Source organism: Dipodomys spectabilis, unplaced genomic scaffold (genome assembly GCF_019054845.1).
Source record: "Dipodomys spectabilis isolate Male_0828 unplaced genomic scaffold, ASM1905484v1 ptg000069l, whole genome shotgun sequence".
Taxonomy (NCBI): domain Eukaryota; kingdom Metazoa; phylum Chordata; class Mammalia; order Rodentia; family Heteromyidae; genus Dipodomys; species Dipodomys spectabilis.
Genome location: NW_024870746.1, coordinates 6,183,624 through 6,196,316, shown reverse-complemented (window position 1 = coordinate 6,196,316; position 12,693 = coordinate 6,183,624). Strand labels below are relative to the sequence as shown.

Below are 12,693 nucleotides of genomic sequence, written 5' to 3'. Positions count from 1 at the left end.
GCGCTGCTGGGCTGTGGTCTAAGCCGAAGCAGTTACGACTGTACTGGAAAAACGATTCTCAGCTCTGACGATCCAGATTGGAAAGCATTTTTTTTTAAAGATTTCAGGGCGGCGTGGGAATGGGGGAGGGCGGGGAAGCCTGGTCTTGAGATGTGGGCACTGGGGCCGTCCCGCTCGACCTCCAAGGAGCTGTTTTGTGCCGCGGTGGGTGCCCGAGGCGGGCTCCGGACCCGGGCAGGGGGGCGGGGTTGCGGTGCGTAAGCGCGCCGAGGCCCGCGGGCTGGAGGCGGGGAAGGCTCCCCATCCGCGGGCGGGCGGGCGGGCGGGCGGGCGGGAGAAAGTACAAGTATCTAAGTGGGCGGTCCCAAACCTCAACTACCGGAGTTGCCAGGCAACTGCCATTCAGTTCCGTTGCTGGGACACGCGTCACCATAGCGACCGCTCCGCGCCGCTCAGTCTGAGTATTTAAAGAGCAAGCGCGCGCAACTCCCAAGCGTCGGGAAGCGGCCTTCGAGGGTGTCACGGTCTCTTCTTCTCCGACCCCCCCCCCCTTACCATCCCTTTCACCTTTTGGAGCGCCAAGTCTTTGGCCGGCCTTTAAGATGAAGCCAACTCCTTAACGCGCCCTGGTCCTTGGGTTCCCCCCCGCCCCCGGGCGGGCGGGAGGGACGGGACGCGGTGCAGTGTTGTTCTTTCCCCCGCCAATATTGCACTCGTCCCGGCCTCCGGCCCCCTCGGCCCCCCGGCCTCCCCTCATCCCGAATGGGGCAGCCCTCCCGCCTTCCTGGTTTTCGATCCTGGCTAAGATAGACTGGAGTGTCGACGCTGTCACCGTGAGTAAGTGGGGCTGGAAGGACTTTAGTCATCATCCGACCAGTACCCCATCCTTCACTTAACCCTATCTGGCACCTTTCTCTCCTCCTCCCCAAACTCACACAAACTTTCCCTAGATTTCTTACAACCTACCAGCCTTTCTCTTTTACCCCCTCAACTTCTTTCTGTTCCCCACCATATGCTGGGGAGGGGAGGGGGAATCCCTAAAATAAGCAATTGCACTGGCTTAGAAAACAACTGGAACTTTATGGCAGTGGGGCTGTTATCTCTCCTGGGGTTAGTACCTGAGTAATACCCCTTGAAAATTTCCCAACCCCTGAACTATGTGATCACTACCCCTCTGGGGCTGAACTTCTGATGGGTGCCAGAGGAGGGTCTATTTGGCTGAGGGGCTATAGTTTAGATCCCAGGGTCTCCACAATGGACCCCAAGGCCAAAGGGTCTCAAATCAGAATTCTGAATCCGGTGGCCACCTCCTCACACCCTTCCCTGTAGTAGCTGCCTCCGGAATGGCTCAAAGTCCTCAGGCACTGTATCTGAAGAAAGGGAAAAAAGAAGGTCAGAGGATGTGGCTTTCCCAGGACATGAGAAGGGTCAGGTTGATCTTGGTTTGGAGCCTCACCATTGCATCGGTACTGGAGATTGGACCATATGATGTTTTCTTGGGAGAAGCAGAACACACCAAGACGTCCTCCTCGCATGGATGTGTCGATGATTACCCCAGAATCTGCCACTAGCTGGGGACCCTCATAGAGCTTCACCCTGTTCAGGATGAGGGGCATCCATTGGTGTCCTTTCCTCTGGCCTTGTTCATCCCCAGCCCCCACCCCCTTGAGCTCACCCGTCCTGAGAGAAGGGAGGGGAGGAAGGAAAGGGGAGGGAAAGGGGGTGCTTTTTCTCAGGCCAGGGGCCCCTAGCTCTTTGTCCAGCCCCTTTTGCATCTCAAAGCACCAGCCACATTCCAAGCGAGGATTGGGTTGCCATGACGATGAGCACAATGGGCTGGGGGGTGAAGTCACCCGCTTCCCAGGCTCTAGTCCACCCCCCTTTATCCCCGGCCCAGGCGCCCCACAGTCCAGGGCACCTTAAAGAAGAATCAGCCCAGACCCTTGGACCCTGGGCTCTTAGCCATGGAAAGTCCAGCCTTGAGGGAGATCAGTTTCCCTTCCCTCCATTAGTCACCGTCATTAACTAGGGAGCATACTTGTGGGAGGGAAATGCAAACTTATGGACAAAATGCTGAACTGTGAGATCTGGGCTTCTGTTTGCTCTTCTGTAAATGATCCCTTCCAGGTCAGAAGCTGATGGAGCTGGTTCTGTCCGGAATGTACCACTTAAGCTGCTCCACAGATTCCCAGAAAATGGGAAAAGGCATCTAGCTTACCCAATGCCCTTGTTTCACAGAGGGCATGTCTGTAGTGAGAGGGAGATGGAAGGAATTAGCTGTAGTCCCCACTAAAGAATTATCCTGAGGTGAGGTCACTGTTGAGCCCTAGCTACTGAGGGAAGGAAAGGACTGAGCCTGGGGCCCCACCCTGTAGGGCCCAACTCCTCTCCTCACCGAATGTAACCAACTTGGGGCCGATGCAGCAGCTGCCAGCGATAGGAAGTCTTGTCACGCCAGCCCACATTTCGTGGATCAGTCCACAGAAGTCGGACCTGATCAGGGGTGTGGCCAGTATGCCACAAGGCATTCCTGAGATGCTCACCTGGGCCAGTCACTGATGTCACAGCCTGAAGATCATTGGCAAAGACAGTAATCAACCACATGATCAGAAGAAGGGGAAAAAAAAGTTTGGTAAGTGCCGGTGGAAATAGAAGTCAAGGTGGTCAGAATTCTCCAGAGTCCCACAAAGCAGGCATCCAGGCAAGGCCTTTGGGTAAAAGAGTTCCCAGTCAGGCAGTGGGGGAGGCTCTGAGGTTGGACTGGAAGAGAGAGCTTTGGGGAAGGTTGGGGAAACTGGGCAGCTGGGGTACCTTGAGTTGCAGGCCAGGCTGAGCAACAGCACGGAAAGGTGTGGCCTGCCAGTAGGTCTGCTCTGTCTGCTTCCACATGACCACATAGAAGCGTCCACTGTCCTGGTAACTGAAGAGAAAGCCTGCGTAGTCATCGTCAGTGACTGTGTTTACATGGAAGGTGCCTTCAAAGTCCACACCATTGAAGGCTGTATATCCTAGGTTGGGGATGAGAGAAAAGTTAGGGGCAGCAAAGATACTGATGGTCTACTGTGGGGTGGGGAGTTGAGAAGGATGCCAGCTATATTTATGGCTGGCTAGCTTCACTGCCTTTTCTCTCATCTTTGCCTATCTTCTCCATCCTCCCTGACCCTCTTTTATCCCTTCCATTTGGGAATTATATTGAACTAGGTATCCCTTACATACCGACTGCCAGGCCAGGGTCACTGTTCATGGTCTGAACAATTTCCATGCCCTAGGGGTTGAATAAAGAAAAAAAACAAAAGCCCTGATCCAAGTACCCGATTCCCACCACCACCACCACCTCTGGACCTCATCTAGTGATGTGGTCTTGAGTGTACCTGCCCAGCCCACATCCCTGAGTACCTGATTGAGTACAACCCAGTTTGGGTCAATCTGAGCGTCACCTTCAGGATCCAGGACGACAGTCTGATAGGCGCGAAAGTCTGTGAGGGTTACCTCTGCACTTTCAGGACACACATCCAGAGGATCAACCACTGCATCATTGTCAAAGTCATCTTCACATACATCACCAACACCATTACCTGGGTGGAGTAAGACTAGGTGTTCATGAAGTCCCTGGTCAATGACCACTGGCCAACATTGTTATCGCTTAGATTTTGCATTTCTAACTTTTTCCTACCTTTCCTTGAGCCCCCATAGGACCTGCTGCCTCTCCTTGAACAAAGCTTGTACCAGTCAAACCCCCTCTGATGCTTCAGCCTTACCATCTGAGTCCTTCTGATTGGGATTGGGTACCAGACGACAGTTATCAGGACCAGGTGGTACATAATCTGGGATGCCATCATTGTCATCATCCCCATCACACTCATCTCCAAGTCCGTCATTGTCTGAGTCTAACTGGGAGCTGTTTGGCAGCTGTGGGCAGTTGTCCTTAGTGTCCTGATGTCCATCCCCATCGCTGTTCAGAAGAATAAACAACAAATAAAGGCTCTAAAGGTACCCCCACCTTTACCTATCTTCTGTGTAAGAGTTTCTTTGGGGTATCCTGCCCTCCACCCAACCAGGTCCCTGCAGACAGAGGTGGTAAGGGTACAGTAGTAGGAATAGGGGATAACTTCCTGCTCAATAGTTGTACATCATAGAGGCAACTGAGAATATACTAGAGGAAAGTAAAATATTTCCTGAAGCCTTGCAATTCTTGGCCAGGACTCTACCTGTCTTCATTAGTGTCACACACATCACCCACCAGGTCGCTGTCTGCATCTGTCTGAGAGAGTGGGGCCTGATCTCACCATCTCTTGATAACTCCAAAGAAGGTGACCCCTTTCCCATCCAGAGGGCTGGGGATTCATCCACCTTTTCACCCACCCTTCTCCCTCGCCCTGCCCTTGCCATTCCTCTGTACCTGGGTAGGATTGCTCATTTCAGGGCAGCTGTCACAAGCATCTCCCACTCCATCCTCATCCCTATCTGTCTGGAGTGGGTTGGGTACTTTAGGACAATTGTCCAGTCCATTGGGGATGCCTAGAAGACAAAAAAAAAAAAAAAAAAAAGCACAAAGTTGTCAGTAGAACATGTCCATCACTTCTAGGTTGGTGAGCTTTGTCTTCTTACATGAGGACAACTGCTCAGAAAATCTGCCTTTGCCTTGTTTGATCCTCTAGCCTCACCCCCAACGCCTATTCCCTATTTCACATTTCCATCAACTGCTGCAGCAGGTAATCACCACCACATCCAGGCCAACTCCCATAAGCATATTTCCTCAGTTCTTCCCAGCCTCCCTGCCTCACTATTACCTGTCCAAATTTCACAAGTCTCCCAGCCACCCCCCCTTAACCCCAGCCTGCACCATCCCCATCCACGTCGTTGTCACAGGCATCTCCTTCTCCATTGCCATCTGTGTCCTTCTGGTCATTGTTGGGAACATTGGGGCAGTTGTCACAGGCATCACCAAATGAATCTGTATCTGAGTTCTGCTGGTCCTTGTTAGGAAATAATCGGCAGTTGTCCTGGGTCAAAGGGGTAAGAGGTAAGGGGTCAATGGTCTCCCAAACTCTCCTTGTCTAAGATAGCTATCCTGTAATAGTTGGGATAACTAAACTGGTACAGTTCCACCCACCCAGCCTCTATGTAGTTTGTCTTATTGTAGGAGCCATGTTTAGGCTTCCCTAGTGTAGAGTCCTGTGGCCCTTCCAAGGGCCTCACCAAGGGCTAAGATGACATAGGATTATGAGATGCAACGAGAGACATAGCATGAAGAGAGCAAAGGAGCTAGAAGGGGCGTATGGTCTGGAAGCCACCTCAACATTCTTGATCCCGTCCCCATCAGCATCATCATCACATTGGTCCCCCACACCGTCATTATCAGCATCTTCCTGCCCAGAGTTTGGTGTCAAAAGGCAGTTGTCCTGAAGTTCAGAGGAAGGAAAGAGATAAGTTCTGGCCTAAGCCAGTCTGGGGTTCCCCACCTCATCTGGACCCTGGCCCCCAGCACCTGCTTGCAGTGTTTGTTGTTATCCATGCAGGGAAGCGCCTGGTCTGGGTAGCCATCGATGTCCGTATCAGGTCCACACACGTTCCCATTCCCTGCCCAGCCCACATTACACTGGGACAGCAGAGAAAGTAGTAGTTAGTTTGAGCTGGCACCCCTTCACTCCACTCTTGTTCCTGCTCCAGAAACTATTCTCCCTACTACCATTTCCCTTTATGATTGCCCTTGGCCCAATCTCTAAACAACTTCACTAGCCTTATCCATTCCTACAGAGGTGTGTGTGTGTCCATGTCTGTGTGAACTAGGGTCTAGGTACTAGGCATTAGCTCTAAGCTTTTTGGCTCAAGGCTAGTGCTCTACCATTTGAGCCATGGCTCCATTTCTGTTTTGGGAGGTAGCTAATTGGAGATGTGACTCTCACAAACTTTCCTGCCCTGGGCTGAGAGGTGGTCAGTCTCCTGAGTAGCTAGGATTACAGGCATGAGCCACTAGCACTCAGCCAGATTTACTCCTTTTTGCAAATCCCAAGCTAGCTCACCTGGCAAGACACTGCACCATTGCGTTCAAAGAGACAGTGGGCATGGACATGGCAGGGGCTGTGGGTTGGGCTGTGGCAGGTCCTTGCTGGGAGGCATCCCTGGCTCTGGTTGCCCAGGAAACCCAGGCGGCAAGGACCACATTTGAAAGACCCCTAAAAGTGGAGAAGTAGAATCAGCAAGGTGATGAGCAGGTGGTTAGGAGCAGCTCCGTGGAAAGCAGCATCTCCTTCAGGTTCTCAGGACAACCATCTCAGGTAGATGAGAGCCCCATTTTTTTTTTAAATACTGAAGCTATGGCTCCAAAAAGGTTACTTAAAGGTCACAGCTAATAAGAGGCTAAACCTACAATTCTCAGCCAGGTCCATGTGAACACCTAGTGTGAGTTGTGCCCTAGGAAAGAAGGACATCAGGAAATTTGAGGAGACAATGTTACCCATTCCCACCTCCCCGGACATATGCAGGGTGCTCAGCTCACCACAGTGTTGGTACAGATGGAATTTGGGTCACAGCCACCATTATTACCATCATTACATTCATCAATGTCACTGCAGACCTGAAAGAGCAGAGTTTGAGTGGAACTAGACCTATGGTGGATCTCACAGATACAAAAGAAGGCAGTGAATCTTATCTGTACACTTGGATATACCCAGACTCAGCTCATAAAGTCATTATCATCCCATTTATCAAGTGTTCTACAAAGCCAAGATCCCTTGCCCATACAATCCAATCTGACCTGTTTGCTGGCCCGGGCATAGTCGATGCCCACACCAGACACCTGGGTGCCCTTGTATCCTCGAGGACAGGCCTCACAGTGGAAGCCAGGCATGGTGTTGATACAGCTGGAGCCAGGGAAACAGGGATCAGCATGAGCACACTGTGGACCAGAACAAGAAGAAAGATCAATACTGGGAAACTGATCCTACCTAAGCCTCCCTCCTTCCTGCCACTCCCCTAGTTCTTTCCTTGTGAAGCCCTCTATCTCCCTTCTGTCTTCTTTGCTGGTCTTTGACCTCGTCTAAATCCCAGGTTCCTCTGCTTCTGATCAGTATTTACCTTGTCCCACATTAACACTCCCTTGTGGATTGTGCCCTCCCCCACCTCATTGATGTCATCGCAGTGAGTGCCGTTGCCCTGCAGGCCAGGGGGACAGGGCCCACAGCGATAGCCTGGGTATTCGTATACTTCCATGCAGTCCACACCTCGAAAGCAGGGGTTGGGGCTGCAGTGGGAACGCTGCTCATGGAAACCTGGAAGGTGGACATAACCACCCAGGAGTCACCATTCATATCTGGGAAGGAGAGGCCAAAAAGCCTTGGGGGTGGGGAGCACAGAAGTGGCATGTGGAGCCCTCCCCTACTCTCCCACTCACCGCACACCTGACACTCCATGATAGTGTTTCGGATGAGGGACATTTCCTTCACCTGGAGGATGGGTAGCACTCAGCTCTCAGCATCTGCCAGCCCACCCCAAAATTACCCTTGGCTTGCCCACTCAAACCTGATCTCGAATATCATCCCGCAGCTCCACAAGGATCTGGTTGAAGATGGTGAGTTGGGTGACCAGTGCCTTGGTCTGTTCCCCTGTTAGCAGATATGGAGAGGTTTAGAACTGGAACATCACCCTTGGCCTATCTGGGCAATAAGCATGTTCATGCCTGAAGAAGATGCCCATATCTGACTGAAGAGGAGTTAGCTACTAAAGCTAGGTAGGGCCTCCTCCCCATTCTCACCCCTTCCACCTCATGATCAACTTACCTAGAATGGACTGCAGTGCATTTGCCACTAGAGAGAAGAAAACATGGTCAGGAGATAGGCTGGTGAGGAGGGGGAAGGGAGAGAGGGGCAGAGCCAGAATATCAATAAAGTATTGCAAAATAGGAAAGCAAAAGTGACAGGCAAACAAGGCCAGTTTTAGCATTTTTATTCTTTGAAGATGTTAAGGTTGGAACCCAGGGCCTCAAACAGCTAAGCAAGTACTTTACCACTGGCCACATCACCAACTAGCACCAGCTCTTTATATCATAGGAAGTTAAGCCCCAAATTCTTGTTCACAGGCACAGTAGTCACAGGAGACCAAATAAAAGTACCCAAAGCAGGGCCAGGGCCACAGTATTCCATTTCCTCCCCGACTCCTAAGCTTCTATGATGAGAGCACTTCTCTGAAATATCTGGGAGATATGAATGTTTACTCAGGTTAGAGCCTCCAAGCTTCCCTATCAGAAAGATCAGACAGGCAGGCTCTGCGCCAGTGGTTTACACCTGTAATCCTAGCTACTGAGGAGGACGAGATCTGAGGATCACAATTCAAAGCCAGCCTGGGCTTTGAGATTCTTATCTCCCACTAACTACCAAAAAGCCAGAAGTGGAGATACAGCTCAAATGGTATAAAGCTATAGGTATAGCTCAAATGGAGTGGAAAAAGCTAAGAAGCAATGCCAAGGTCCTGAGTTCAAGACCCCGTACTGGCACGCACACACACACACACACACACACACACACACACACACACACACACACACCAGGCAGACAGCAGCCAAGGGAAGCTATAAAAGATGTGAAACTAGCACCTCAGGCAAGACCCTTGTCCCTGAAATGTCCTCAACAGTTATAATCGTCTCAATTTATCTTAATTTTTTTTCTACCTACTCTAGTAAATTGGGTGACCTGAATTGGGAGATTTTTGACTCACAATGCTTAGAGTCAGGGGTGAAAGATTTGGTACAACAAGTCAGAAGCCCTAGGAATGGGCAAGCCAGAAAAGTAGGCGTTAAGGAGTTTTAAGATCAAAAGGAATAGGAGTCACCAAAGATCACAATGGTCTCTGTCATCTCACAGGAATTACTGTGTTACCTGCACTGTGGATTGACTCATCACCTTGGAATGGGCACTCACTCAGGGCTCCTACCCGAGCCATTGACCCGCCCAGAATAATTTTCATCGATTCCACAAAGCCCTGTGGAAGTAAGTGAAGCCCACAGCAAGTAAGGTGGGAGGATCTACCAGTGCTTCCCCAAGACTGGTAACAACTGTTTCAACAACACTTAGAGGACCCTCCCCCTGCTCACCTGCATCCTCAGATAAGCCTTCTGTCCTGTCCTAATCTCCAGCCCACTGACCTCTGCTGGAGGAATGGGGGCCAGTGCTGGAAGGCCTGCATATTGGTCACCCAGTTTGCAGTCCACATAGAGTTGCAAACCAGGGCTGGGTCGGGATGGTCCTCGAAGCCGCAGGAGAGCCGTGTGTGTGCGCCCATCAGCCAGGCCTGCTTGCTGTAGGTTCACTGCATGGACCTTGCCATCCTCCCGCTGGTACCGCACCAGTACTGCCCAGGAGCGGAGGTCAGTATGGGCCCTATCTCCCATCCCCCATGGTCCCAGTTAAGCCCTGGATCAACTCTTTCAGAAACCTATCTCTAGGAATACCACCCCTAATTTGACTCCGTATTTCTCAACCTTGTACATAGTCAGTATAAATGTTTTCCAATTTGGTTTAGTGACTATGATTTTAAGTCTTTGGTGCACCAGATCACCCTATCCTTTCCTAAACTGCCCATTGAACTGTCCCAGTAATGCGACAGTATCACTGCTGGGACAGAGATGTCTCACCTCCCCCTCTGAGCATCCTCAAGTACAACCTCCCATCCCTACCTCCTAAATACCCTATACCAGGTGCCCCCTTGTGCCTGGAAAAACCTGATCAGACCATGGTCCTTAATGGAACTTAAGGAAAATTAGAAGGCACTTGGGAGTTGGGGATGAGGGTCAATGCTTAAGGGGACCACCAGTGCATGAAAGGAGGTGCCCACCAGTCACCTTTGTTAATCTTGCCCACAACAGAGGCCTCCAGCCATCGAGTGTTGTCTTGGCGAGAATAGAGGCCAAAGAGGACACCACCTTGCTTGGGGGGCAGGCGGAAGGTAGACAAGAGGTAGATGTCCCCAGCAGTAAGTAATGCTGTCCGGATCTTCTCGGCCACAGCTACCATCTGCCGGGACTCGCCCACAGTCAGCAGGTCAATGACTGGCCAGGCATGGGTTATCAAGAACAGAAAAGAGAATCAGTGCTATGACCTGCCCTCTCCCAAGAGCTCTTAAGGGTGGAGCATCCCTAATCTGGACCCCCACCCCTACTCTAGTCCTCTCTCACCATCAGGCAAAATTCAATTCTTTTTGTTATCAGAGTTGAAATGTACTGGTTTATAGTGGTTATTCCTTTCTCTCATTATGTACTATCTCCACAACTTTGCAGGCCAGAGGCTCCAGAAATACAGAAAAATTACAAAATTACCCCATGAATTTGAGATGTCCCCACCAGATGGCGCAAGGGAGACACTGTCCTGATTGATCAGACCCAGGAGTGGCACCTGGTGCCCACAGCACAGAACTGGTTTCACTGCTGGGTTTGGCTCATTCCCCACCACAGTGCCCCTCCTTCTATCCTGGGGGCTTATTTGAATAAGACCGGCTGCCCACTGAGGTCTCTGACCCTCCCACCATCTGGCTTTTCCCTCCGGGAATGTAGGACCCAGCTTCTCTGCTTGCTGTGTCCCAGCCAATCTGTGGTTTCCCTGCTAGCCAGTAAAGAATCTTTGCCTGTGTCATCTGCTCCAGCTACCTCTCCCACACCCATGGGCCTATCCTACCACCAGACCTCCGGGAGAGGCCAGTACTTTCACTCTCCACCCCCAAACTGTCTTTTGGCAGCCAGGAGCCAGGGGAAAAGGGGGGACAAAGTCCAGGATCCATGATGCACCCACCTTCAAGCTGCCCTCCTAGACTGTGGAGGCTCTGACACAAACCCAACCAGGCAGTCCTAGCATCCAGGTCCTGAGTCCTCTACCCTGACTTCATGTTTGATTTTGACCAGTTCACACATGTCCACCTCTCTGGCTCCCACTCCTCCCACCAGGCCATAATTTCACTAACTCTAAGTAGTATAACTGTTTTCTCCAGCTCAATTTCAAGACTCTAACTCTCTCTCCTGTCCCATGTGTTTCCTGCTACCTGGTCTAGGGGTTAAAGAGGATAGAGTCAGGCTTACCCTGCAGGTCCTGACTGGCAGATGCAAAAGAGCAAAGGAGGAGAAGAGCCAGGGCCCCCCGAAGTTCCAGCGCCTCCATGCCGCTCAGCCGGCTCACTACCCCTGGCAAGCAGGCTGCTGGGAGGGGAAAAGGCTAGGCGGAGAGCAGGAGCAGGGGGGCGGAGGGACAGAGGGGGGAGATGAAGGAGGGGTAGCAGGCGGGGGGGGGGGGGGGGGGGGGGGAGGGGGGGCTGAAACAAAGAGCTGCCAATCACCCTAGAGGCATCACCAGCTGTGGGAACCAGGAGCACTGGGGAAGAGTCTTGGGGGCCTCCTGCTTCTCCCTAATGGTCCTTTCTCCCAGGTGCCTCCCTTCTCTCCAGTCATCCTGTTGTTGGGGGCCTCATCATACAGCACTACAAATAAATGCTACTGCTTTCTGGAAGCCGCAATTGGCAAAGGCAGGAACCCCTGGCATGGATAGTGCCAGACAGTGGGCATTATTCCACTGCTGGCAGAAAAGAATGCCAAAGGAGTGGCTGAAACTAGCTTGCTTTGGTGCTTGGAGGATGTTGGATTCTCACATCCTCAAAGCGGACCAAGTGCTCTTTCTTAGGGGTCTTGGGGAGGGTTCCTGACATGTGCCTGTTCTTCCATTTTCCTTCATTCCCAGAAAAGCTCAGGAGCCTGGAAGTGTCGGATGGGAACTGGTCAGTGAGGCTGAAGCAAAGAAACCGAGAAAGAGGAAAAGGACATCAGAAACATGAGCAGAAAACCAGGGGACAGATCAGGAGCTAGGAGTAAACTGGAAAAAAGTGTAGGCAGTGGCGGACAGGCTAGGACCCGGATGCAGCGGAGGGGCGCCCGAGTTCCCGTTACTAAGGCAACACCCTGCGAGCCCCACGTCCCCTTCCCCCACCCAGGCCCCAGCCGGCCTCACTCTGGCCGTCGCCACCGCCCCTGTTTTGTTTCCATGGCGACGGGCGGAGCGGGGCCGCTCCAAACATAACGCGCTGTGGAAAACATGCGGCCCGGGGGACCCCCCCGTAGCCCCGAATTGGGGTCGAGCACTGAAAGGTCTCGGGGAGGGCCAGGCCACGTACAGTTTGACAACTGTCCAGAGATCCGGACCAGGAACATAAGACCCCCATCTCCTAGACCCTCCGAGCCTTCAGCGGGTCGGGGCTTCTGTAGACCGAGGCGCTGTGACTCTCCCAGGCGAGACTGGCCGCCTACCCTCCCCCGCTGCGAAGGCCGCCATTGGTTGAGCCTTCGGCCGCTATCCCCCGAAAGCCGCGGCCCCGCCTCGCGAGGTCCCACTCCCTCAGTCGGGAGAAGCCACGCCTCTCCGGTGGAGAGAAGCCGGGCCTTCCCCGCAGAGAGAAGCCACGCCTCTCCATGTGAGAGAAGACAAGCCTTCCCTGCAGAGAGAAGCCACGCCTCCCCGTGTGAGGGAAGCCACGCCTCCCCGGTCGAGAGAAGCCACGCCTCCCCGGTCGAGAGAAGCCACGCCTCCCCGGTCGAGAAAAGCCGCGCCTCCCCGATCGAGAGAAGCCACGCCTCTCCGTGTGAGAGAAGCCATGCCTCCCCCGCCGAGAGAAGCCACGCCTTCCCGGTCGAGAAAAGCCGCGCCTCCCCGGTCGAGAGAAGTC

General features: G+C 52.6%; 1 protein-coding gene across 1 annotated transcript; it reads right to left on the bottom strand.

Moving 5' to 3' along the window:
* Window positions 1-1,059: 1,059 nt before the first annotated feature.
* Window positions 1,060-11,206, bottom strand: Thbs3 (thrombospondin 3). Its single transcript, XM_042681513.1, has 23 exons — window positions 11,063-11,206; window positions 9,836-10,042; window positions 9,089-9,345; window positions 8,874-8,976; window positions 7,779-7,805; window positions 7,522-7,604; window positions 7,394-7,445; window positions 7,123-7,271; window positions 6,758-6,898; window positions 6,500-6,577; window positions 6,024-6,176; window positions 5,489-5,599; window positions 5,295-5,402; window positions 4,844-5,003; window positions 4,400-4,518; window positions 4,209-4,261; window positions 3,759-3,952; window positions 3,397-3,575; window positions 3,217-3,265; window positions 2,812-3,008; window positions 2,396-2,568; window positions 1,457-1,596; window positions 1,060-1,370 (listed from the first exon to the last, which is right to left on the bottom strand). The coding sequence occupies exons 1-23, from the start codon at window positions 11,139-11,141 to the stop codon at window positions 1,312-1,314; spliced, it is 2,871 nt and encodes a 956-aa protein (XP_042537447.1). The 5' UTR covers window positions 11,142-11,206; the 3' UTR covers window positions 1,060-1,311.
* Window positions 11,207-12,693: the final 1,487 nt, after the last annotated feature.